Source organism: Canis lupus, chromosome 19, assembly GCF_048164855.1.
Source record: "Canis lupus baileyi chromosome 19, mCanLup2.hap1, whole genome shotgun sequence".
NCBI classification, from domain to species: domain Eukaryota; kingdom Metazoa; phylum Chordata; class Mammalia; order Carnivora; family Canidae; genus Canis; species Canis lupus.
This window is the reverse complement of record NC_132856.1, coordinates 7538476-7561856: the sequence shown is the minus strand read 5'-3', so window position 1 is coordinate 7561856 and position 23381 is coordinate 7538476. Positions and strand designations below refer to the sequence as shown.

The window sequence follows — 23381 nt, the reverse complement described above, 5'->3', positions numbered from 1 at the left end:
TTTTTTCATTATGTTCCTCAGACTAGATAAACTCAATTCACTCATATTCCAGGTTCACTGATTCTTTTTCTGTTTGCCCATATTTACTGTTAAGCTCCTGTAGTAAAATTTCCTTTTCAGTAATTGTACTTTACAACTTCAAAATTTCTTAGTTCTTTTTTATACTTTCTGTCTTTTTATTGAAATTTTCTATTTGATGAGAAATCATTCTCATACTTCCCTGTAGTTCCTTAGACATGATTCCTTTATAGTTCTTTGAATATATTTAAAATAGCTGACTTTTAAATCTTTGTTAAGTAAATGCAAGTTCTGGGGTTCTTCAGGGATAGTTTCTTTTCCTAAAATATTTTCTTTTCTTTAAGATTTTATTTATTTACTCATGAGAGACACACACAGAGAGAATCAGAGACACAGGCAGAGGGAGAAGCAGGCTCCACACAGGGAGCCCGCTGTGGGACTTGATCTGGGGTCTCCAGGATCACACCCTGGGCTGAAGGCGGAACTAAACCACTGAGCCACCCAGGCTACCCAGGGATAGTTTCCGTTGATTTCCATATTTTCTCGTTTCTTTGAATGTTTTGTAATTTTTGTTGACAACTGGACATTTAAATTTATAAAAAAAAATTTAAAGATTTTAACTTATTTGAGAGACAGAAAGAGATTGAGCAGTGGGGAGGGGGAGAGGGAGAAGCAGACTTCCTGCTGAGCAGGGAACCCAATGTGGGATTTGATCCCAGGACCCTAAGCCAAAGGCAGATGCTTAACCTACTGAGTCACCCAGGTACCTGACAACTGGACATCTTTTAAAGATTTTATTTATTTATTCATGAGAGACACAGCGAGAGAGAGAGAGAGAGAGAGAGAGAGAGAGAGAGAGAGGCAGAGACACAGGCAGAGAGAGAAGCAGGCTCCATTCAGGGAGCCCGACACGGGACTCCATCCAGGGTCTCCAGGATCATGCCCCAGGCTGCAGGCCGCGCTAAACCACTGAGCCACTGGGGCTGCCCAAAACTGGACATTTTAAATAATATAACGTGACAACTCTGGAAGTTGAATTCTCCCCATTCCCTATTTGTTGCTATTTGCTATTCTAGAATTTCTTAACATTTCTGAAAAGCATCCAGAGAAAAGGAACACTTTACATTCAGGGATGTAAATATAAGATTGATGAATGGCTTATAACAGAAAAAAATTGAAGCCAGAAGACCAGGAAATGGCATTTTAAAGTGTTTAGGGGAGAAAGTATCACCCTAAAGCTATATATCCAGGAAAAATATCCTTCAAAAACAAAATGGAGGGATGCCTAGCTGGCTCAGTGGTTAAGCATCTGCCTTCAGCTCAGGGCGTGATCCCCGAGGTCCGAGATTGAGTCCTGCATCAGGCTTTCTGCATGGAGCCTACTTCTCTTTCTGCCTATGTCTCTGCCTCTCTCTGTGTGTGTCTCTCATGAATAAATAAATAAAACCTTTTTTAAAAATGGGTACATGAATTAGTACACACACATACATATATTTGTTTGCTTTGTCAGCTAAGATGACTGAGAAACAATGATAGCATCTGGATCTTGGTTTCTAATAACATTCTCCAAAAGAAGTAACTTGGCTTCCTTGAAGCAATGGCTAATTCTAGAATTGAAGTAAGTAATATACAAGATGAGCCCAGAACATCTTTTTATAGTCCCAGATAGTGCTAAAGTCCTCAAAAGAGAATAAGCTTACAATTAAGGTAGTATTTTCAGGAGCCAAGTGAAAAAGCTCCCAGTGGACAGAAACAGGACAATTTGAACAATAAAGTAAATAAATTAGTATTAGGTTATAAGCCAAAATTTAAGATAAATATCCACAGTCCATATTGATATACATAAATTACTAAATAAATACGGGAGTAATAGGCAGATCTTCCATGCAGAAAAACTCCACATAATCTATGAATTTACTCCACTGTCAAGGAGGTGGAGTATAACACCCCCACTGCCTAAATGTGGGCTGTGCGTAGTGACTTCCTTTGAAAGAGGACAGTATGGAAATAAGGAAACTTTAGTTAAAAACCTGACAAATACTACCTCATCCAGGTGACCAAGGTTGACATCAGTAGTGATAATCATCTTGGTCATATGTACTCTATATATTTTTTAAGATTTTGTTTATTTAGGGACACATGAGTAGTTCAGCAGTTGAACATCTACCTTTGGTCAGGTCATGATCCCGGAGTCCTGGGATCGAGTCCCACATCGGGCTCCTCTGCCTGTGTCTCTGCCTCTCTCTCTCTTTGTCTGTCATGAATAAATAAACAAAATATTAAAAAAATGATTTTGTTTATTTATTTTAGAGAAAGAGAGCATAAGTGGGAGGGTCAGAGGGAGAGAGAGAATCTCAAGCAAACTCCACAATGAGCATGGAGCCTGATGTGGGGCTCAATCCCAGGACCCTGAGATCATGACCCAAGCCAAAACCAAGAGTTGGATGTTTAACTAACTGTGCCACCCAGGTGCCCCAGTATATACCCTTTATATGATGTGTTAAGAATGGCATTTTAGGTCCAGCTTCTTCATTCCAAAACCTGTAATTCCAGTCTAATCATGAGAAAAGTATCAGACAAATCCCAATGGAGAGATATTATACAAAATATCTTACCAGAACTCTTCAAAACTGTCATGGTCATCAAACACTAGGAGAACTTCAGAAATTGTCACAGCCAAGAGGAGCCTAAGGAGACATTATTACTAGAGGCAATGTAGTATCCTGGATGGGATCCTGGAATAGAAAAAGGTGTAAAGTAAGGACATTTGCATAAAGTGTGGACTTTAGTTAATAATGTATTAATATGGTTTCATTAATGATGACATATATACTAAGACACTAATAATAGGAGAAACGTTGTGAAGTATATGGGAAGTCTATACTATCTTCACAACTTTCTGTAAATCTAAAATTTTTTAAATTAAAAGAATATTTTAAAGTTTGGAGAATATTTTCTCAAGTAATAAAAGCTAAGAAAATTAATTCTTGGGAGATCTTCAGTATAAGAAATACTAAAAGAGTTCTTCTGGCTAAAAAAAAAGAACCGAATCTAAATGGAAACATAAAATGATTGAAAGGAATGAAGAATACCAAATTTTAAAACATTTATTACAATATGTTGTTGTGTTCAAACATATGCAGACATAAAACATTATGACAACAGTAGCACAAAAGTGGGGAGGAGAGTAAATGCAGACAAGCTGTTGTAGGGTTTTTGCATTGTTTAGGAACTGGTAATAGTACTAATTTAAAGTGGACTCTAGTAAGTCTTAGATACATATTGTGATGTCCAGGGTAATCACTAAAGAATAATTTTTTAAAGTTCACTTATTTATTTAAGTAATCTCCATACCCAATGTGGGGTTCAAACTCACTACTCAAAGATCAAGAGTCACATGCTCTACCGACTGAACCAGCCAGGCATTTTTTAATATATACTTAAATATAGATAATTTTTAATTTTAATTTTAATTTATTTATTCATAAGAGACAGAGAGAGAGAGAGAGAGGCAGAGACACAGACAGAGGGAGAAGCAGGCTCCATGCAGGGAGCCCGATGCGGGACTCGATCCCAGAACTCCAGGACCACACCCTGAGCCAAAGGCAGTCGCTCAACCGCTGAGCCATCAGAGATCCCCTATAGATAATTTTTTAAATGTGTACTTAAAAGTGTGTAACCAATGAAGAAAAGTGTAGAATAATGGAAAATACTTAATCCAAAGGAATACAAGAAAGGAAGAATAAGGAACAAAAAACAAATCATATAAATGGAAAATTAATAACAAGATGGTAGATTTAAATCCAACTCTATTAGATATAATGTACGTGGGCTAAATAATCTAATTCAAAAACAAATACTGGAAAGTTAATCAACTATATGCCATTTATAAGAAATACAGTGTAGATATAAAAACACCCAGTAAGTTGAAAATAAAAGTATGGAAAAAGGTATACCACACAAACAGTGTCTGAAAGAAAGTTGATACGATTGTGTTAATACACAATAATAATAAAGTACACTTCTAGACATTTCCTTTTTAAACTAGCATTCTCAGGAACGTCTTTTATATATGTCTTTACACAGTGTATTACATACATTACAGTGTGATCTACATATTCTTTCACTGAAAACACCATCCTGATGAAAGAAATTACTAGCATTCTTAGAAATACCTTTCAAAAAAAAAAAAGAAAGAAAGAAGTACCTTTCATACACGTGTCTTACACATACAGTAGTGTAGTAAATACTGATGTAGCACCATCGTGATTCGCATATGCAACTAGCACAAAGAGGGACATTTCTTAGTCATATGTGTTGGCAAACAGAAAATTTAGCAATCTTACATTTGTTTGAAACTAAAAACAAAGCTTCAAAATATATAAATCAAATGTCAGCTAAACTAAAAGAATAGACAATTCTACAGTGGGATTATACTAGAAATGGAAATCAATCAATAAGAAGAAGATGACTAGAAAATCCTCAGTAGTTTAGAAATTAAGCAACACACTTCTAAATAACTTATAGGTCAAAGAATAAATAACAATGGGAATAAGGAGATATTTTGAACTAAATGGTAAGGAAAATATGACATAAAAACTCGTGAAATACAACTAAAAGCTGCTTAGAGGGAATAGTATAGCTTTAAATACATAAAAAAGAACTTTTGAAAATTTGTAATCTAGGGGCACCTGGGTGGCTCAGTTCGTTCAGCATCTACCTTCAGCTCAGGTCATGATTGCAGGGTCCTGGGATCAAGCCCCACATCTGGCTCCCTGCTCAGTGAGGAATCTGCTTTTTCCTCTCTCCCTCTGTGCTCTCTCTCTCTCTCTCTCTAATAAACAAATAAATCTTAAAAAAAAAAGAAAATTTGTAATCTAAGCTTCCATCTCAAGAAGATAGAAAATGAGCAATTTGTGCTTGCTTCGGCAGCACATATACTAAAATGAGCAATTTGGCTGCAAAGAACACGGGAAAAGGAAATAGTAAAGATATAAGCAGAAATCAGTGAAATAGAAGACACATTTACAGTAGTGAAAATGAGCAAGGCTAAAAGGTGTTCATTGAAAAGATTAATAAAAATTGATAAACATCTAGTCTGATTTTTAAAAAGAGATAAAACATTAATATTAGTATCAATAGCGAAAAGGAGACATTATTATAGATCTAATGGACATTTTTTAAAAAAGATATGAACAACTCCATGAAAATAAATTCAACAACTTAGATGAAATGGACTGATTATGGTTTGGGCAGAGGAGCTTTCCAAACCTGTCACACAGAGAGAAAATCTGGAGTCCTATATGTAATACAGCAATTAAATCTTTAATCAAATATTGTCCTATAAACTGCGGGTTGAGATGGTTTCAGTGGTAAATTCTTCCAAATACTTTTTTTTAATTCTCCATTTTATTTTTTTTAAAGATTTTATTTATTTATTCATGAGAGACACAGAGAAGGCAGAGACATAGGCAGAGGGAGAAGCAGACTCCTCGCAGGGAGCCCAATGTGGGACTCGATCTGGGACTCCAGGATCACACCCTGAGCCCAAGGCAGATACTCAACCACTGAGCCACCAGGCATCCCTCTTCCAAATATTTAAGGAAAAAATTAATACCTATATTACACAGACTTTTCCAGAGATAAGAGAAGAGAGAGGCCACTGAATTCATTTTATGCATATTTCAAATACTGAGACCTGACATGGACATTACTAGAAAGGAACACTACAGACCAATATCTCTCAAAAAAAGGATGCAGAACTCCTAAACACAGTATTGGTGGCACCTGGGTGGCTCCGTGGTTGAGCATCTGCCTTTGGCTCAGGCTGTGATCCCAGGGTCCTGGGATCGAGTCCATCAGGCTCCCCAGGGGAGTCTGCTTCTCCCTCTAACTATAACTCTGCCTCTCATGAATAAATGAATAAAACCTTAAAAAAAAAAACTCCTAAACACAATATTAACAAATAACATCTGATGATTTATAGAAAGAATAATATGGCAAGTGGGGTTTGTCTAAGGAATTCAAGGTTGGTTTAATATTTAAATATTGGTCAATATAATTTAACACAGAAGAAATGATAAAACAATATGGTTTTCTCAATAGATGGGGAAAAAAGATTAAAAAAATTTAAAAAAATATTTTATTTATTTATTCACGACAGACACAGAGAGAAAGAGAGAAGCAGAGATACAGGCAGAGGAAGAAGCAGGCTCCATGCAGGGAGCCCGACGTGGGACTCGATCCCGGGTCCCCAGGATCACACCCCGGGGGTTAAGGTGGTGCTAAACCACTGGGCCACCGGGGCTGCCTGAAAAAAAACGATTTTGATTTAAAAGAAAGACACATTCATAATTTAAAAAAAAAAAACTCTAAGAAAACTTGAAAGAGAAATAACTTCCTTAATTTGAAAATGACTTCAAAAACTCTTGGGCTACCATTTTAATTAATGGTGAAATATTAAAAACTTTCCCAGAATTCAGGAACAAGAGAACGATATCGACTATTACCACTTCTATTTAAGGTTACACCGAAGGTTCTCAATAGTGCCCTAAGGCAAGAAAAAAAATACAAGATATAAAGATTGAAAACTGTCATTCTTTGCTGATGGCATGATTGTGTGTGTAGAAAATCCAAAACAATGAACAAACAACATGCTAGAATTAATAAATGAATTTGGCATGGGGCAAGCAACAAACAATTAGGACATTTTTTTAAAAAGCATTTAAAATAGCACAAAAGGGTTGCCTGGGTGGCTTAGTTGGTTAAGTGTCTCCCTTCAGCTCAAGTCATGATCCAGGTCTCCTGGGATCAAGCCAGTAGCAGGCTCCCCACTGAGGAAAGCCTGCTACTGCTCCCTTTTCTCCCTTTTCTCCTGGCTCCTGCTCTCTCTCTTCCTATCTCTCTCTCTCTCTCAAATAAGTAAAATCTTTTATTTATTTTTTATTTTTTAGATTTTTTAAAAAATTTATTCATAGAGACAGAGAGAGAGAGGCAGAGACACAGGCAGAGGGAGAAGCAGGCTCCATGCAGGGAGCCTGACGTGGGACTTGATCCAGGGTCTCCAGGATCACGCCCTGGGCTGCAGGCGGCGCTAAACCGCTGCGCCACCAGGGCTGCCCTAAATAAAATCTTTTAATAAAATAGCATCAAAAAACTCATCCAGATACCTAGGAATAAATCTAATAAAAGTCATTGAAGACCTGCACACTGAATTTTGCAATATGCTTCCTAAATTTCTAAGACAATTTCAAGTTTTAAGTAAGTGGAAGTATATATCATGCTCATTCATTGGAAGATTTAATATTTTTACAGCAAAGTGAAAGAAAGAATAATATACAACTATATACAACAACACAGATCTCATAGACATGATGTTGGCCAAAAAGTAGACAGGCAAAAGGGGTGTCTAGGTGGTTCAGTTGGTTACACATCGCCTTTGGCTCAGGTCAAGATCCCAGGGTCTTGGGATTAAGCTCCACATGGGGCTCGCAGCTCAGCGGGGAGACCTCTCCCTCTCCTCTGCCTCTTCTCTGGCTTGTTTGCTCACATGGTTTCTCTCACTCACTCTTTCTCAAATAAATAAATAAATAAAAAGACAAAAGACTGCATATTGAATGATACCATTTATATCAAGATCAAGATCAATTGAAACTAGTGGTGTTGACAAAGGTGAAAACAAGCAGTTACCTTTGGGAGGTATTGACTGAGAAAGCACGTAAGTGAGCCCTCTGCGGTATAGACAATGTTCTTCATTTTGATCTGATGAATTTATGAGTGTATACACATGTGAAAAAATCTAGGCATACGTGTGTTTTGCGCATTTTATACTGTTCTATCTCAACGTTTAAAAATTTTTAAAGGAATTTTTTTTAAAGCAATGGGAAACCATTGAAAGGGTTAAAGGAGCTCAGTGACACGATCCTATTTAATGTTTTAAAAATACGTTTTGGGGACGTCTGGGTGGCTCAGTCGTTGCGCATCTGCCTTCAGCTCAGGTCCTGATCCCGGGGTCCTGGGATCGAGGCCTGCACCAGGCTTCTTGCAGGGAGCCTGCTTCTCCCTCTGCCTGTGTTTCTGCTTCTCTGTGTGTATGTGTGTGGTCTCTCATGATTAATTTATTTTAAAAATACGTCTTGTTCCAAGAAAAATATAAATACGTCTTGAGCAAAAACCTATTGGAAGAGGGCGGGAGCAGAAGCAGGACAACCAGGTAAGAGGCTGTGTGACCTCCTGGGCCTAGGCTAGAAGGAATGGCTGCTTGCGGTGGAACCGGGAGACGGGGGACGCCGAGCTGGCGCACCGGAGGGAGGGGTGGAGCAGACCTAAAGGATGTAGAGGAGCAGAGGGAAGGTCCCACGTAGCTTTTTGGGTATCCACCATAGGAAATGGAAGACGAACAGCAGAGGAATGCCGGGGGCCGGGGGGGCGGGTGCGTAAAATGAACTAAAACTTGGGAGTGGGAGACCTTGGAAAAGATCAAACTGCGAGCGAGCCACGGAATTCCTTAAGGGGGAGGCGAGGTCTGCGGGGAGCAGCGGGGGCGAGCCTGAGAAACGGGCTCAAGGATGCAAGTTTGGATTCGCAGGTCTGGGAGAGGCGGGAGAGGAGTGAGGCGTCCGTGAGGACCCGACCGGGGCGGCGCGTAGGGACCCCCACAGGGATAAAGACTGCGGGGACTCGGGTGCCCGCCAGGCAGGCGCCGCCCGGGGGCCTCGGAAACGCCTGACCCCGAGCGCGGGGCTGCGGGGCCGGCCGGGCCTCAGCCCCCCAGGCGGAACCAATTATGACGGCGACCAGGTTTCCCGCCGGCGCTACACGGTGCCACACGGGAGGGGCGGCGCGCGCCGGCGTGACGCGGCCGCGCGGGATGGGCAGGGCCGACGCCGAGGCGGCGACGGCGGCGAGCGCTGGACGAGGCTGGGACGCGGGGGCCCTCACGCCCGACCACCATGAGCACCAAGCAGGTCACTTGCAGGTCAGTGCGCGGCGCCGGGGGCGGCCGGGCCCCTTGGCTTCCCCTCGCCCGCTCGGCACAGCCCCCCGCTCCGCGCCGGGCCTTGGGCGGCCTTGGGCAGCCAGCGCACCCCGCTTCCCCGCCAGGGAAACTGAGGCTGGAGCGGATTCTCGCCAAGTTGCCCAGCGGGTCGCGGCGCGCTGCGGCGGGACCCGGGCGGCCGGCCTGCGGGGGGCGGCGTGTTGGGGCGGAGATCCGCGGGCGGCGCGGGCGCGGGGGCCTGGGGGCCGGGGGGCCGGCGGGGCGTGCGCGGCGCTGGGGCCCGCGGCGGGGGCGGGGGCGGGCGCGGGGGCGGGGCTCCGGGGCTTGGAGTTCAGCGGGAAGGGGAGATGGGGGCCGGGGAAGGGGAAGCTCAGTGGCCGTTTGCAGACGGGGACGCCGCGCAGGGAGTGGTCGTCGACCGATGACCAAGGGCCCCGAAGGAGCTGGGGCCCGAGGTGGGCTTGTTCCCCGGGAGGTTTTGGAACTCCGGTGCCGCCTGCTCGTGCGGGGAGTCGGCAAGCGAGGATTCGGTGCGGGAGATGATCATGGCGGGTGGCGTTCGTTGCGAGCCTGTTTCCAGGTGCTCGGTACGCGTTGTCGCCGCACTTGGCACGGCTGTCGGGCAGATAGGATGCCCCTTTACAGTGCAGGACGTCCAGACGGAAAGAAATTAAGCGATACTCTTAGCGAGACAGCCATTGACGAGGAGAAATACCGCGACGACGGATGCAGGCGGTAGAAAATCCAGAGCCGGAAGCCGCACCGTGACTGCTGCGAGGCAATAAGAGCCTGGTTGTGTAACACCCTCGTCCCTCGCGAACCTGTGGCTCCTCCCTACTGGGTTCCTAGTCTTACGGAACTGATGCTACTTGGAGAGTACACGTTTTATTTTAATAATTAATCGGTTTCGGTAAAACCTGTGTGGGAAACATTGCCCCTCCCCCCCCAAAACCCCAGTCGTATGGTTTGATTATGTAATAAACAGTTTATCATCTATGTGGTTACTTCTCTTGATTAGCATGAATAATTGAGAAGGGACTATGTAGAAAGTTCTCTGTTAGTATTAGCATATATTAACTGTTCAGTTTATCCAAAGCCCTGGTGGCCTATAGGAAGCAGTTGTCAGGAATTTGCACTTAGTGTCTATAGAAAGTAATTTCACTAGGTTTTTTTTTTTTAATACTTTATTTAGGGGGGGGTTGAAAATTTTTAAAAAATTATTTGTTCATGAGAGACACACACAGAGGCAGAGACACAGGCAGAGGGAGAAGCAGGCTCCATGCAGGGAGCCCGATGTGGGACTCGATCCCGGGTCTCCAGGATCATGCCCTGAGCCGACGGCAGCGCAACCGCTGAGCCACCCAGGGATCCCCCTCACTAGGTTATTTTTGTGCTAGAAGATCTTTTGTGAAGACCTACGTGTGATCTTTGTGTGTGTGTGTGTGATCATTTTTATTTGTATGAAGCAAGTGTTCTGAGTAATTGTATAGTAAATTCTGGTTACTCCTCTTAAAATGTGTCCACAAAAGAAGAGCACACATTTTGGTGATGCTTTATAAGTGAATCTCAACTCTTGTGTGCTATCTAGTTTTACAGACAATAAATCTTATGTTCAGAAGGACTTGAGACTTCATATCTAAATGCAGAAACAAAAACTTAAATCAGGATCATTTTGGCTTTCTCTTTCTGCATTGGGAGATGGCGTAACCTGAAGACTTTTAAATCAGTGGTTCCCAAAAAGGGGGACTCCTGCAGGATGTTGTTGCACATAAAGTCAAGATTGGGTTGGAATGTTGCAAAGGGATCATTACTTCTGTTTAAGTACTGTTGTTTGGTGGGGCCCGTACAATGTACTGAGTGCTCCAGCCATTTCAGGTGTAACCCAGTAATCCTCACTGTTCCACAGATTGTGAAACTGAGGCTCAGCACTGAAGTGATTGCTCCAGGTCATTCAGCTTCTAAGTGGCCAACGTGTGGCATCAGTGTCTATACTTTGACTGGATGGCCTCCAAATAAACTTGGGAGTTGCCAAAGTTTCTTCACTGCAGGAATTTTTAAAGCTCTTCACATGTGCATATGAAAGGAAAATGTGTGCAAAACCATAGAAAGTAAAAGAAGTTTACTTGCAAAAGGGTGTGAAGGAGTCAAATTTCACAAGGATTGCCTCACTAAATAAAAAACAGAACACTTTTTTTTTTTTTTTTTTTTAAGACTGATTTATTTGAAAGAGAGTACCCATGTGCACAAGCTGGGGCAAGGGCTGAGGGAGAGAATCTGGAGCAGACTCCTTGCTGAGATCCAACATGGCGCTGGATCCCTGGATGCCGCGATCACGACCTGAGCTGAAAAACACTTTTTTTTTTTTTTTTTAAGATTTTACTTACTTATTCATGAGAGACAGAGAGAGAGGCAGAGACATAGGCAGAGAGAGAAGCAGGCTCCATGCAGGGAGCCTGATATGGAACTTGATCCCGGGATTCCAGGATCCCGCCGTGGGCCAGAGGCAGGTGCTCAACGCTGAGCCACCCAGGCGTCCCCACAGAACACATTTAAATGAAAAAAACAGCAATATTACCTAGAATATCAAGTTTATATTAGTATTTCATGGTGGAAAAGCTTCTCACTCTATGATCTTTTTCACTAAAGTCTTATCTCCAGACATTGATAACTCAAAGGAAATGTTCAAGATACAGTTTATTTTGGGGACTGGATTTTAATGGGGTGCTCAGATGTTTCTGATTTATCTGAGGGTGCAGTGTTTTTTGCTTTGTTTTCCTGGCTGCGGGATGTGATGTACATACTTAATATTAATAGCAGCACAAAATGTTATAGTTTTGCTTCTATTCTGATACACAGATGTCTCTCCAATAGTTAGATATGAAACGCTAGGTTTTGCAAGTTTAATGACAAAGACATTTCATATGTTTATTGCGTGGAATGGCAAGAGTGGCTGCTTACACAGTTGTGCTGTCAGTCTGTTCTCTCGATTTCTCAGCATGTCATTCTAACCCAGATCTCAAGTTGGCGATTATTTTTTGCTGGTTCTTCTTGCTGACTACTTCCCCGAGTCTTCCAATCTGTTTTCAAAGCCCTGATGCAGGCCTTTATGATAGCTTAGTAACACTTTCTTTTCTTCCTCTTGTGCTAGAGGTCCTTTTGTCTTATCATCACTAGGTGAAGATGTAGGATTTGTTTCCTTAGGAGCATCAAGCTTAGAGCTTTTAATTCTTTGGAAGTCACAAGACATAAAGGACCCTATCAGCTAGTAAGTGGTAGAAGAGCTTGAGTTCTGGAGTTGGGCAGTTCTGGATTCTGATCCTGGTACCACCTGTGCCACAACTTCCTCATCTGTAAAATGAACAAGGTAATACCTAACGAGCAGGGTTGGTTAACCGATTAGACAGTAACAACAGATGAGCATACTTTTGGTGTAGTAGGCTAAGCACTTGCATGCATTGTCTCAGCCAAACTTTAGAGTAGTCTGTGACAGCAGTCTATGAAGTACAATTATTATATTATGGATGGGAAAATTGAAAATTTAAATAACTTGCTTGAGGTCACATAGCAAGTTCTCTGATTTCAGAGTGTTAACCACTACACTGTACCTCAGCCTTACCTCTCATATTTATTTCAGGTCTACCACTGGGCCCAGCATTAACCCTTTTCCCCCTCAGTAGATCTGCATGCAGTACAGCCATAGAATTTAAGTCTGAAAATATGTAAAGAAAAGTGACACTGAGAATGAGAATGCAAATTACCCATATAGTCAGATACAATTTGCAGAAGCGTTTTTGCTAGAGTTAAGCACTGTTGAAAGGTGTGTAAGAAACTAGATTGATTTTGTTTGACTCAGCCCTCAGCTGCAGTTTGAGCTGCTAGTGGTTCTGTGGCTTAAAGTGAACCCAGTGTCCTTTGCAACATATAATAGCCACACTGTCTGAAACGGCCCTTTGGGGTCACCCAGTATAACACACCCTTTTGGAATGTCCCCCAGAAATCTTCCTACTCTGCAATACACTTCCCCTCATACTACCTGCCCCCCACTCCCCACCCCAATTCATGTCTCTGTCTTCTAGAAAGATATAAGGGATGGCTTGACCATCAGGAAGATTGAGCTGTTAAGAAGTTCATTACAGGGTACAATATGAAATAGGCCTGGATTAAGCTTAATATAACATAGATGGGGAGGGATAGCTCTAAGCAGTTGACAAGCTGCCCCAAAGGACAAGCAGGATATGTTCAAGCTAGTTTTGTGTTTGTCACTGGGGAGTGGAAATGATGACATATGCTACAAAAATAGGACTGGGCTGGCTTCATCTCTTACATAACGCTTGTTTCATGCTCCCTTTTCTTGAAGGCACTGATGGTGGTCTAGAGGTTATTTTTGAAGCTGTTTAAATCTCAGCTTAATCACTTACAGAAGTGATTAATCACTTGCATGAAGTCACCAGTTTATAGGTGACAAAACTAACTAGAAGCTCTAGTTGATGGTTATATATTTGTTTTCTTTTCTTTTATATATATATATATATTTGTTTTCTTAATGAGAAAGATAGTAGAGTTTGAAAGGCAGGTTGTCTGAAAAGGACTTCTGGGAGGCCGTAGAATTATAACAGGCACCCTTGTAGGATCACCGCTAAGAATCTGTCCTCTTTCATGCCTGGTTAACAAATAGTATTTGGTAAAGAACCTCTAGTTGTCTCCTACCTCCACTCACTCCCCCCCCCCTTTTTAAGGAACTCTTCTTGTTTAGTTTCCCTAAAATAAACTATAATGAAGTATTTATTAGATCTTACTTTTGTGGAGCTGTTCATATAGCCACTTTGAGCCTGTTCTCTTCCAGTATTTATAAGTTTACTAATCCTGATCCCTCTTTGTCATTCAGAGTTGGCTCTTGGTGCTGAATTTTTTTTAACTTCTATAGCTTCACAAATTGCCATATTTAAGGACTACTGAAATAATGCAGTTTTATAGCATTTCTCAAAAGAATTGTTAAACTCTTTAAAGTGTAATGTACTTTTGTGTCCAGGTTCCACAAGACCACCCCTCCATCCAGAGATTGGCTAGAAAGACTCCACAGGACTCAGCACATATAATTGTACTGAACGCTTAGATTTACTACAGTGATATCGCAAGAAGTCAGGGCTAGATCATATGGGAAAAAGGCACAGGTAGCAAGCATCTGGAGGAACCTGTGCTCAAACATCCTGCCTTCACTCCTTCCCATAAAAGGTCACCCAACATACTCTTCCCCCAACAACAAAAATGCAGCAACATGTGCAGAGATTCAGTGCCTAGGCTGGTCACTCTCTGCCTAGGATCTACCAAAATTCCAGATTCCCAGAAGGAAAGCAGATGTTCAGCATAAACCACATTGTAGAGTTTAAGCACAGTGAGCCATTCTTATCACTTAGGGAAATTTTCTAACCATGTAGCAGACATTTTACCAGTCAAGTTGCAGATACTAGGCAGAGGCCAGTTTGTAAATAGGCTTTTCTAAGGATAGCAGGCTCAGACCTGCTGGTTAACTCTTTCCTGTGCACTAAAGTCGGTACTGTGAATAAAAAATCCTTTTGATATAGGCCTTATTTTTTTAAGTTCCTTTCTAATAAAAAAATACTCTTTTGTATAATTTGTCAGGTTCTATGCTGTGTGTTTTTTTTTTTTTTTTTTTTCCAAGTTCACCTGCAGCTGCCTTAAAACAAGTTACTGTATAGCCTCTGATCTCATGGAAGACCCTGACGGAGTGTTGCTGAGAAAAACCTAGCTGATCACCTAGGAAGAACGCCATGGGATGGCACCTCTGTATAGTCACTAAGTTGCAGGGTCCTGTTCTCATCTTTGTAGGTTCAGAAATTTGATTCTCTTAATGTACTTAGAGGTGGCTCTGCTAGCTTAACTCAAGAGAAACCTAAAAACTAGATACCCTTTTCTAATTTTCCTTAGAGAAAAGAAACTGTTAGGTGGACCTTGTCAATACTTTCTCTGCTTTTGGGCAGATGAACAGGTGAGGAAAATTGGAATTATGTTTAATGAGTAAGGAGGGTTTGAAGGTCTTCAAATCTTGTGGCCTCCAGCTGAGGCAGCCTCCAGGGCCATCACAGAAGCTGATGTGCAGCATGAATTGTCATTTGTGTTCTCTGGCATCCTTCCTCTGGAAAGGGCAGTCTGGGCCTCTTGAGCCTTTCTGACTTACCTTAGAGACCATTGCCTGCCTTCTGTTGCCAAGCCTATTTCCAATTCCAGGCAGAGCCATGTAATTGGTTAGGTTTAGGCTTTCTATGTTCATTTGCATTTAGTTATGTTCCAGATACGCCTTTCTGAAGTTGTTCCCAGGTTTCTTCATTAGAGACCAGATGTTCCCAACTGTGTGTTTAAGAGCACTAGCCCTCTTGGGTCAAAGGCCTCCAACTGGGAAGCACCATAGTGTATGGCTGCCACTAGTCAGTCTTCTGCATTGAAGAAGGGAAAGTGCACAGTAGCCTGGAGGGTGAGAAGTCTGGTCCATGAAGGAAGGCGGCTTATAACAGTTCAGTGCAGTGAAAGATAGGGTACAGTGTTTTGACAGGAGCCACACTAAGGGCAAAGGCAGAGTGACAGGGAAGTCAGCTGTGGTGGGAGAAGCTCAGAGCTATCTGGGAAGACCAGAGTTGGGGTCCCTTCCCTAGCAGTTTGACCTTCTGTATGTAAGTCATCTCTCCTCTTTGAGCCTCAGCCTGGGACGTCTTGAGAGTTCATTCTGCCCTTTGGTTTATTTCTGTATATGTTTGAAATTTTCCATAAAAGTCTTTTGAAAATAAGTTAAAACATGGGTTCATAGATAAAGCTCCTTTACAAAGCAACCTCCTAACAGTCTCCTCCCCTTCATTTTCAGCCCTCTCCAAATCTGTCTTCCACCCTGCAACTCAAGTGGCTTTTTCTGAAAAAAGCCTGGGGAAGGGTATGTGTAATAACCATGTAGGCATGCATCAGAAATAGTGCATGTTCAGTACCAGGCCAATGCAATATAGCAAATTTTGCAATAAAGTGAATCAAATGAACTTTTTGGTTTCCCAGTGCCTTATAAAAGTTATGTTTATACTGTAGTCTGTTAAGTGTGCAATAGCATTATATCTAAAACCATGCACATAACTTAATTTGAAAATACTTTCTTGCTAAATTCTAACCATCATCTGAGCATTCAGCAAGTTGTAATCTTTTTGCTAGTGGACAGTGTTGCCTCAATGCTGATGACTACTGACTGATCGCCATAGTAGTTGCTGAAGGCTGGCGTGGCTGCAGCAGTTTCTTAAAAGAAGACAACGAGGTCTGCCACACTGACCTCTTTTTCATAAACAATTTTTCTGTAGCATGTGATGCTGTTTGATAGCATTTCACCTGCAGTAGAACTTCTTTAAAAATTGGAGTCCATCCTCTCAAACTCTGCTACTTTATCAACTAACTTTATGTCATATTGTAAATCTTTTTTGTCATTTCAGCAGTTTTTAAGCATCTTCACCAAGGAGATGTCACAAAACCACTTTCTTTGCTCATCCATAAGAAGCAACTCCTCATCCATTCTAGTTTTATCATGAGGTCACAGCAGTTCAGTCACGTCTTCATGGTCTACCTCTGATTATAGGTCTTTTGCTCTTGTCACGTCTGCAGTTGTTCCCTCCAGGGAAGTCCTGAGCCCCTTGAAGTTCTCCGTGAGAGTCAGAATCAGCTTCTTCCAGATTCCTATTAATGTTGATACTTTGACTTCTCATAAATCACAAATGTTGTTAATGGAATCTAGAATGGGGCATCATTACTGGAAGGTTCTCAATGGACTCTGCTCAGATTCATCAGAGGAGTCACTGTCTATGGCAGATGGCCGTTACAGATTTACATAATGTATTTCTTAGAATTGAAAGTTGAAATCACTCCCTGACCCCTGGGCTGCAGAATGGATGTTGTAGCAGGCATGAAAACAACATTAATCTTACACATCTCCCACTAAAATTCTTGGGTGACCAGGTTCTTTGTCAGTAAGCAATAGTATTTTGAAAGGAATTGTTTTTTTCTGAGCAGTAGGTCTCAACAATAGACTGAAACCATAGACCACATAGTAAACAGATGTGTTGTCATTCGGGCTTTGCTGTTTCATTTATAGAGCACAGGCAGAGGAGATTTAGCATAATTCCTAAGGGCACTGGGACTTTCAAATAGTAAATTGAGCACTGGCTTCAACTTAAAGTCACCAGCTGTATTAGGTTCTAACAAGAGAGTCAGCCTGTCCTTTGAAGCTTTGAAGCTAGGCATTGACTTCTCTTCTGTAGCTATGAAAGTCCTAGATGTCGTCGTCTTCCAACAGAAGGCTGGCTGTTTCATCTGCATTGGAAGTAGTATAGACACCTTCATTTAATGATCTCAGCTAGATCTGGATGATTTGCTGCAGCTTCTATATCAGCACTTGGTACTTCGCTTTGCACTTTTATGTTATGAAGATGGCTTCTTCCTTAACCCTCATGAACCATGTCTACTAGCTTCAGACTTCTTTTCTGCAGCTTGCTCACCTGTCTCAGTCTTTACAGAATTAAAGAGAGTTTGGACCTTGCTCTCCATTAGGCTTTGGCGTTAAGTGCTGGTGGGTGGTGGTGTCTTCTCTCCAGACCACTAAAACCTTCTCCAAATTAGCATTTAGGTTGTCACACTTTTCTTTTTTTTTTTTTTAAAGATTTTATTTATTTATTCATGAGACACACACACACACACACACACACAGAGACAGAGACACAGGCAGAGGGAGAAGCAGGCTCCATGCTGGAAACCTGATGTGGGACTCCATCCCAGGTCTCCAGGATCACACCCTGGGCTGAAGGCAGCGCTAAATTGCTGAGCCACCCAGGCTGCCCAGGTTGTCACACTTTCTTATCATTTGTATTTTCACTGAAGTAGCACTTTTAATTTCCTTCAAGAACTTTTCCTTTGCATCCACCACTTGGCTAACTGTTTGGTGCAAGAGGCTTAGCTTTTGGTCTCAGTTTTTGACATACCTTCCTCACTAATATGAATCATACATACTTGGCTTTTAATGTAAAGTGAGAGACGTGTGACTCTTTGTTTCACTCAAACAGTTAGAGGCCACTGTAGGATTATTGGCCTGATTTCAATATTGTGTGTCAGGGAATGGGGAGCCACCCAAGGAGAGGGAGAGAGTGGTGTAGCAGTCAGAACACATACATTTATTGATTAAATTCTCCATCTTATATGGACATGGTTCATGGTACCCCAAAACAATTACAATAGTAACATCAAAGATAATGGATTACAGATCACCATAACAAATATAATAATAATGAAAAAGCTTAAAGTATTGCAAGAATTACCAAAATGTGACACAGAGACATGTGTGTAAACATGTGTGTTGCAACAAACCTTCAGTTTATAAAATGCAGTATCTGTAAAGCACAATAAATAAAGCTTGTGGACAGTTTTCTGTACGACAGGATGCTTAGAACCTTTCCTCTGCTACTGTCTGTGTAAATCTCTGAGAAGATTAGACTGTGCCATTTCCTAAGTTGACTTGACTCCAGGCCCTTTTGTTATCTCTCATTTTCAGATGCACTCATCAGTATTTCCCCTGACACCAGGGTAACTTGAAGCACAATTAAATGATATTCCAGCCTTGTCTCTCGACAGGCCTGTTTGCAGCCCCTCACAGCCTCCCTTCTGTGCATTTTTCTTGCTATCTTCTCTTTCCTCTCTCCCATTGGTACCCCCACTACTTTGCAGACTGTGCTTCAGCCTGACATCCTCTGGGATGTTGCCCTGTCTCAGTTCATGGTATGTGTTTCCTCAGCAATCTGCATGCTTTGTGATAAGGCACAGGTCACTTTTGTAACTGTCAGCTTAATTGTCATTGTGCTTTACTGCACCTTAATAACAGCCGAACTTTTGGGGGTACCTATTGTGAGATAGATACTGAACTATGCATTTTTATTTACCTTTTTACCCTCACCAGTATGTATTTATTTTTTTTAAACTAAAATAACCATTTATTATAAAAGCAGTGTACGTTCATGGTGGAAATGTTAGAAATGTACACATCAGCGGGGCGCCTGAGTAGCTCAGTTGGTTAAGCATCTGCCTGTGGCTCAAGTCATGATCCCAGGGTTTTGAGATCCAATCCCCACATTGGGCTCCCTGCTCAGCAGGGAGTCTGCTTCTCCCTCTGTCCCCACTTATGCTCTGTCTGTCTGTTAAATAAATAAATAAATAAATAAATAAATAAATAAATAAATAAATAAATAAATTTTAAAAAATAAGTTCTTTAAAAAATACAGCTCTGCAAAAATAAAATTACTATATACCTTACTCATAAGGATTGCCTCTCATAATGTGCAATTATATATTTGTAGATTTTTAAAACTCATGTATGTATGTGTATTTTTAAAAATTGATTTTTCCAAAATGAGAATGTACTGTGTGTTATTTTCAAAATTTTTAATTGTGGTAAAATATACATGAGTTTATCATCTTAACCATTTTTAAGTGTACAATTCAGGAGTATTAAATATATTCACACTGTTGTGGAACCATCACTACCATCCGTCTCCAGAACTTTTTCATCTTTTCAAGCTGAAACTCTGTCCCCATTAAACACTAACTCCCCACTCCCCATCCCTCCTCATCCCAGCCCCTGGCAGCCACCATGCTGCTTCTGTCTCTGGGAATCTAACTATTATAGGAACCTCATCTCATGTAAGTGGGATCATACAGTATATGTCCTTTGGTGTCTGACTTATTTTACTTAGCACAGTGTCCTCAAAATTCATCATGCTGTAGAATGTGTCAGTTTCCTTCCTTTATAAAGCAGAATAATAATTCATTGTATGTATGTGCTACATTTTATTTCTCCATTAATCCATCGATAGACACTTGGATTGTTCCTTCCTTCTGGCTACTGGAATAATGCTGCTAGGAATATGGGTATACAAATACTTGAGTCCTTGCTTTTGGGGTTTTTTTTTTGTATCCGAAAGTGGAATTGCTGGGTCATATGATAATTCTATTTTTAATTCTTTGAGGAACCACTATACTGTTTTCCATAGTGACTGCACCATTTTACTGTAAATGGTGTTTTATAATCTCCTTCTTCCAGTTAATCTTCAACTTCCCATGTCATTTTACCTAATACCCAGTTCACCCTGATTTGTTCCAAAAATGCCTTTATTTTTTTTTTAATTTTTTATTTATTTATGATAGTCACAGAGAGAGAGAGAGAGAGAGAGAGACATAGGCAGAAGGAGAAGCAGGCTCCATGCACCGGGAGCCCAATGTGGGATTCGATCCTGGGTCTCCAGGATCACGCCCTGGACCAAAGGCAGGTGCCAAACCGCTGCGCCACCCAGGGATCCCCAAAAATGCCTTTATATCTGGTTTGTTCAAACCAAGATATAATCCTAGACTAAGGGACACCTGGATAGCTCAGTAGTTGGGTGCATCTGCCTTCAGCTCAGGGTGTGATCCTGGAGTCTTGGGATGGAGTCCCACCTTGGGCTCCCTGCATGGAGCCTGCTTCTCCCTCTGCCTTTGTCTCTGCCTCTCTTTTTCTCTCTCTCTCTCTCTCTGTCTCTTATGAATAAATAAATAAAATCTTAAAAAAAATCATAATCCTAGACTAAATATTGCATCTGGTTATTACATACCTTATGTAATTTCTACTAACCTAGCACAGCTCCTTCCTTTTTTTTTTTTAAATTTTTTTCTTTTTAAATTTATTTATTCATGATAGTCACACAGAGAGAGAGAGAGAGAGGCAGAGACACAGGCAGAGGGAGAAGCAGGCTCCATGCACCGGGAGCCCGACGTGGGATTCGACCCCGGGTCTCCAGGATCGCGCCCTGGGCCAAAGGCAGGCGCCAAACCACTGCGCCACCCAGGGATCCCAGCTCCTTCCTTTTTAATTTTTTTTTTTTTTTTTTTAAGATTTATTCATTAAAGAGAGAGCTCACACTAGCAAGAGGAGGGCAGAGAGAGAGAGAGAGAAAAAGACTCCCTGATGAGCTCGGAGCCAGTGGGGCTTGATCTCACAACCCTGAGATCATGACCTGAGCTGAAATCAAGTTGGACACTTAACGAGTGAGCCACCCAGGCACCCCTAAATTTTTCTCAACAGCTTTATAAAAGTAGAATTTACATACTACAAAATTTGCTCATTTTAAGCATACAAGCCAAAGATTTTTCGTCAAGTTAAAGTTGTACAATACCATAATTAAATTTAAGAACATTTTCATCACCCCCAAAATGACCTCTTGTGCTCATTCGCAGTCATTCATTCCTCATTACCCCTTCTCCCAACCTAGGGAACCATTTATCTACTTTTTGTTCCTACGGATTTGTCCCCCCACCCCCACCCCTGCCTTTTTAGTGTAAGCTCTATACCCACCTTGGGGCTTGAACCCATGACCCCAAGATCAAGAGTCGTGTGCTCTACTGACTGAGCCAGCCAGGTGCCTCTGCCCCTTTTTTTGATCCTGTATTTAAATGGAATCACTCAAAATGTGGTATTTTGTGTCTGGGTCGTTTCGCTTAATGTGTTTGAGGTTTGTCTGTGTTACAGCACACATCAGTACTTCATTCCTTTCTATTGCCAAATAATACCCCATTTTATGGATATATTATGTTTTACTTACCCATTCACCAGTTGAAGGAATTATGTAACTTGTCACTTTCTGGCCATTATGAATGATACTTCTATGAACATCCATTTACAAGTATTTGTAGGAATGTATGTTTTTATTTTTCTTGAGTAAATAGGAGTGAAATTGTTGAGTCATAATGGTAAATTTAAGTCTAAAAAAACACCAATCTTTTTTTCAGAGTCCTGTTCCCCTTGCCTACCTTCCATGACACTTGTTAAAGAAACCCCTGGTCCATACCACCTCTTGTTTTTATATTTATCTGGTTGCTTTCTCCTTATGGCTTTGAGCTTGTTCCCAATCACCTGTATTTCCTATAAAGTAGGAGTTAGATCTGGAGTTTTGTAGGAGTTAGATCTGGAGTTTTGTTGGATTCGAGTTCAATGTTTTTGGCTAGAATGTATCACAGGCTATGTTGTATACTTAATTCATATTGGGTCACATCAGCAGACACATAATATTTGAACTTCCTTTTTTTTTTTTTTTTCCATGTAGGTACTATGTCCATCTTTTGTATTTGAAAATATTATTCTTTTCCCCCATTGAATTACCCAGACAGGCTTATCAAAAGTCAGCTTCATGTGTGTATCACTATTTACAAGCTCTTTAAAGAGCTTCCCTCCAACTCCTTGAACTCTATTCTCTGTCTCTTCAGCCCAGCAAGACTGCTGTGCTCTGCTCAGGACTCACCTCCTTGCACTGAGATCCAGGGTACGCCTCCCAGAAGAAAGCCAGGCTTTCCCTTGTTGCACTTGTTTCATATATTTTGTTCTGTTAGCTAGCTTTTTTACATTGGAGGGCAGGTTCTATGCTCCTTCACAGCTAGAAGCAAAAATCTGTTCTTTTTTTTTCCTCTCCTCTTCAGTTTGAATAGTTTCTATTGCTGTGTCTTCAGGTCTTCTGAGATTTTCTTTCATCCTGTCTAATTTACAGTAAGTGTGTCTAGTGAAATCTTCATTTCAGATATTGCACTTTTCATTTCTGAAAGTTCCATTTGGTTTATATTTTCTAATTCTCTTCATACTCAGCATAATTGAACATATTTATAGTAGCTGTTTTTAAAGTCCTATCTACTGATTCCATCATCTGTCATTCCTATAACTGACTAATTTTTCTCCTGGTCATGGGTCACATTTGTCTGCTTTTGGCATAGCTGCTTATTTTTTTACTGGATGCCAGTGTGAATGTTTTTGAGCATTTGTATTTTATTGTCTTCCTTCAAAGATGTTAAAGTATGTTTTGGCTGACAGTTATTCGCTATCAGCTCTGTCCTTTTGAAACTTGCTTTTAAGCTTTGTTAGGGCGGGTCTAAAATCCTCGTTCGGTCTCTTTACACCTAGTACCAAGGCATGTGCCTTTGAGATCACTCTACTGTTTGCTCTGAGTTTTCAGCCAGGTCTCTGTACTCTCGCTGGACAGAATTATAAAACCTCCCAGTTATTTCATGAGAACCTGTACTAGACATTGCAGTGGAACATTCTTATATATGTATCTTTTGTGCTGCATTTTCTAATTTGATCCTTGCTACAACCCAGTAAAGTAGATAGTGTTATTTTCATTTTATGGATGAAGGTAGTGAGGTTTGTTTTGTGACTTGCTGGATCTTGGGCCCAGGTCTCTGATCCATATACAGCCATACCCTTTAAACTCCATGAGAACAGAGAGAACAGTTTTTCAGAGTATTCTCTCAGTTTTGAGTC

At 41.2% G+C, this 23381-nt stretch overlaps 1 protein-coding gene across 2 annotated transcripts in view; it reads left to right on the top strand.

Moving 5' to 3' along the window:
- Positions 1 to 8841: 8841 nt before the first annotated feature.
- Positions 8842 to 23381, top strand: part of MKRN2 (makorin ring finger protein 2) — a 29872-nt gene continuing 15332 nt past the window's right edge. Inside the window, exons 1-2 of one of the 2 annotated variants that reach the window (XM_072785080.1) lie at positions 8842 to 8995; positions 9662 to 9892. In XM_072785080.1, coding sequence (XP_072641181.1) covers positions 9879 to 9892 — 14 coding nt within the window. In that variant the 5' untranslated portion in view covers positions 8842 to 8995; positions 9662 to 9878. The remainder of the gene's footprint in view (positions 8996 to 9661; positions 9893 to 23381) is intronic. The other variant, XM_072785079.1, reaches the window with a different exon arrangement.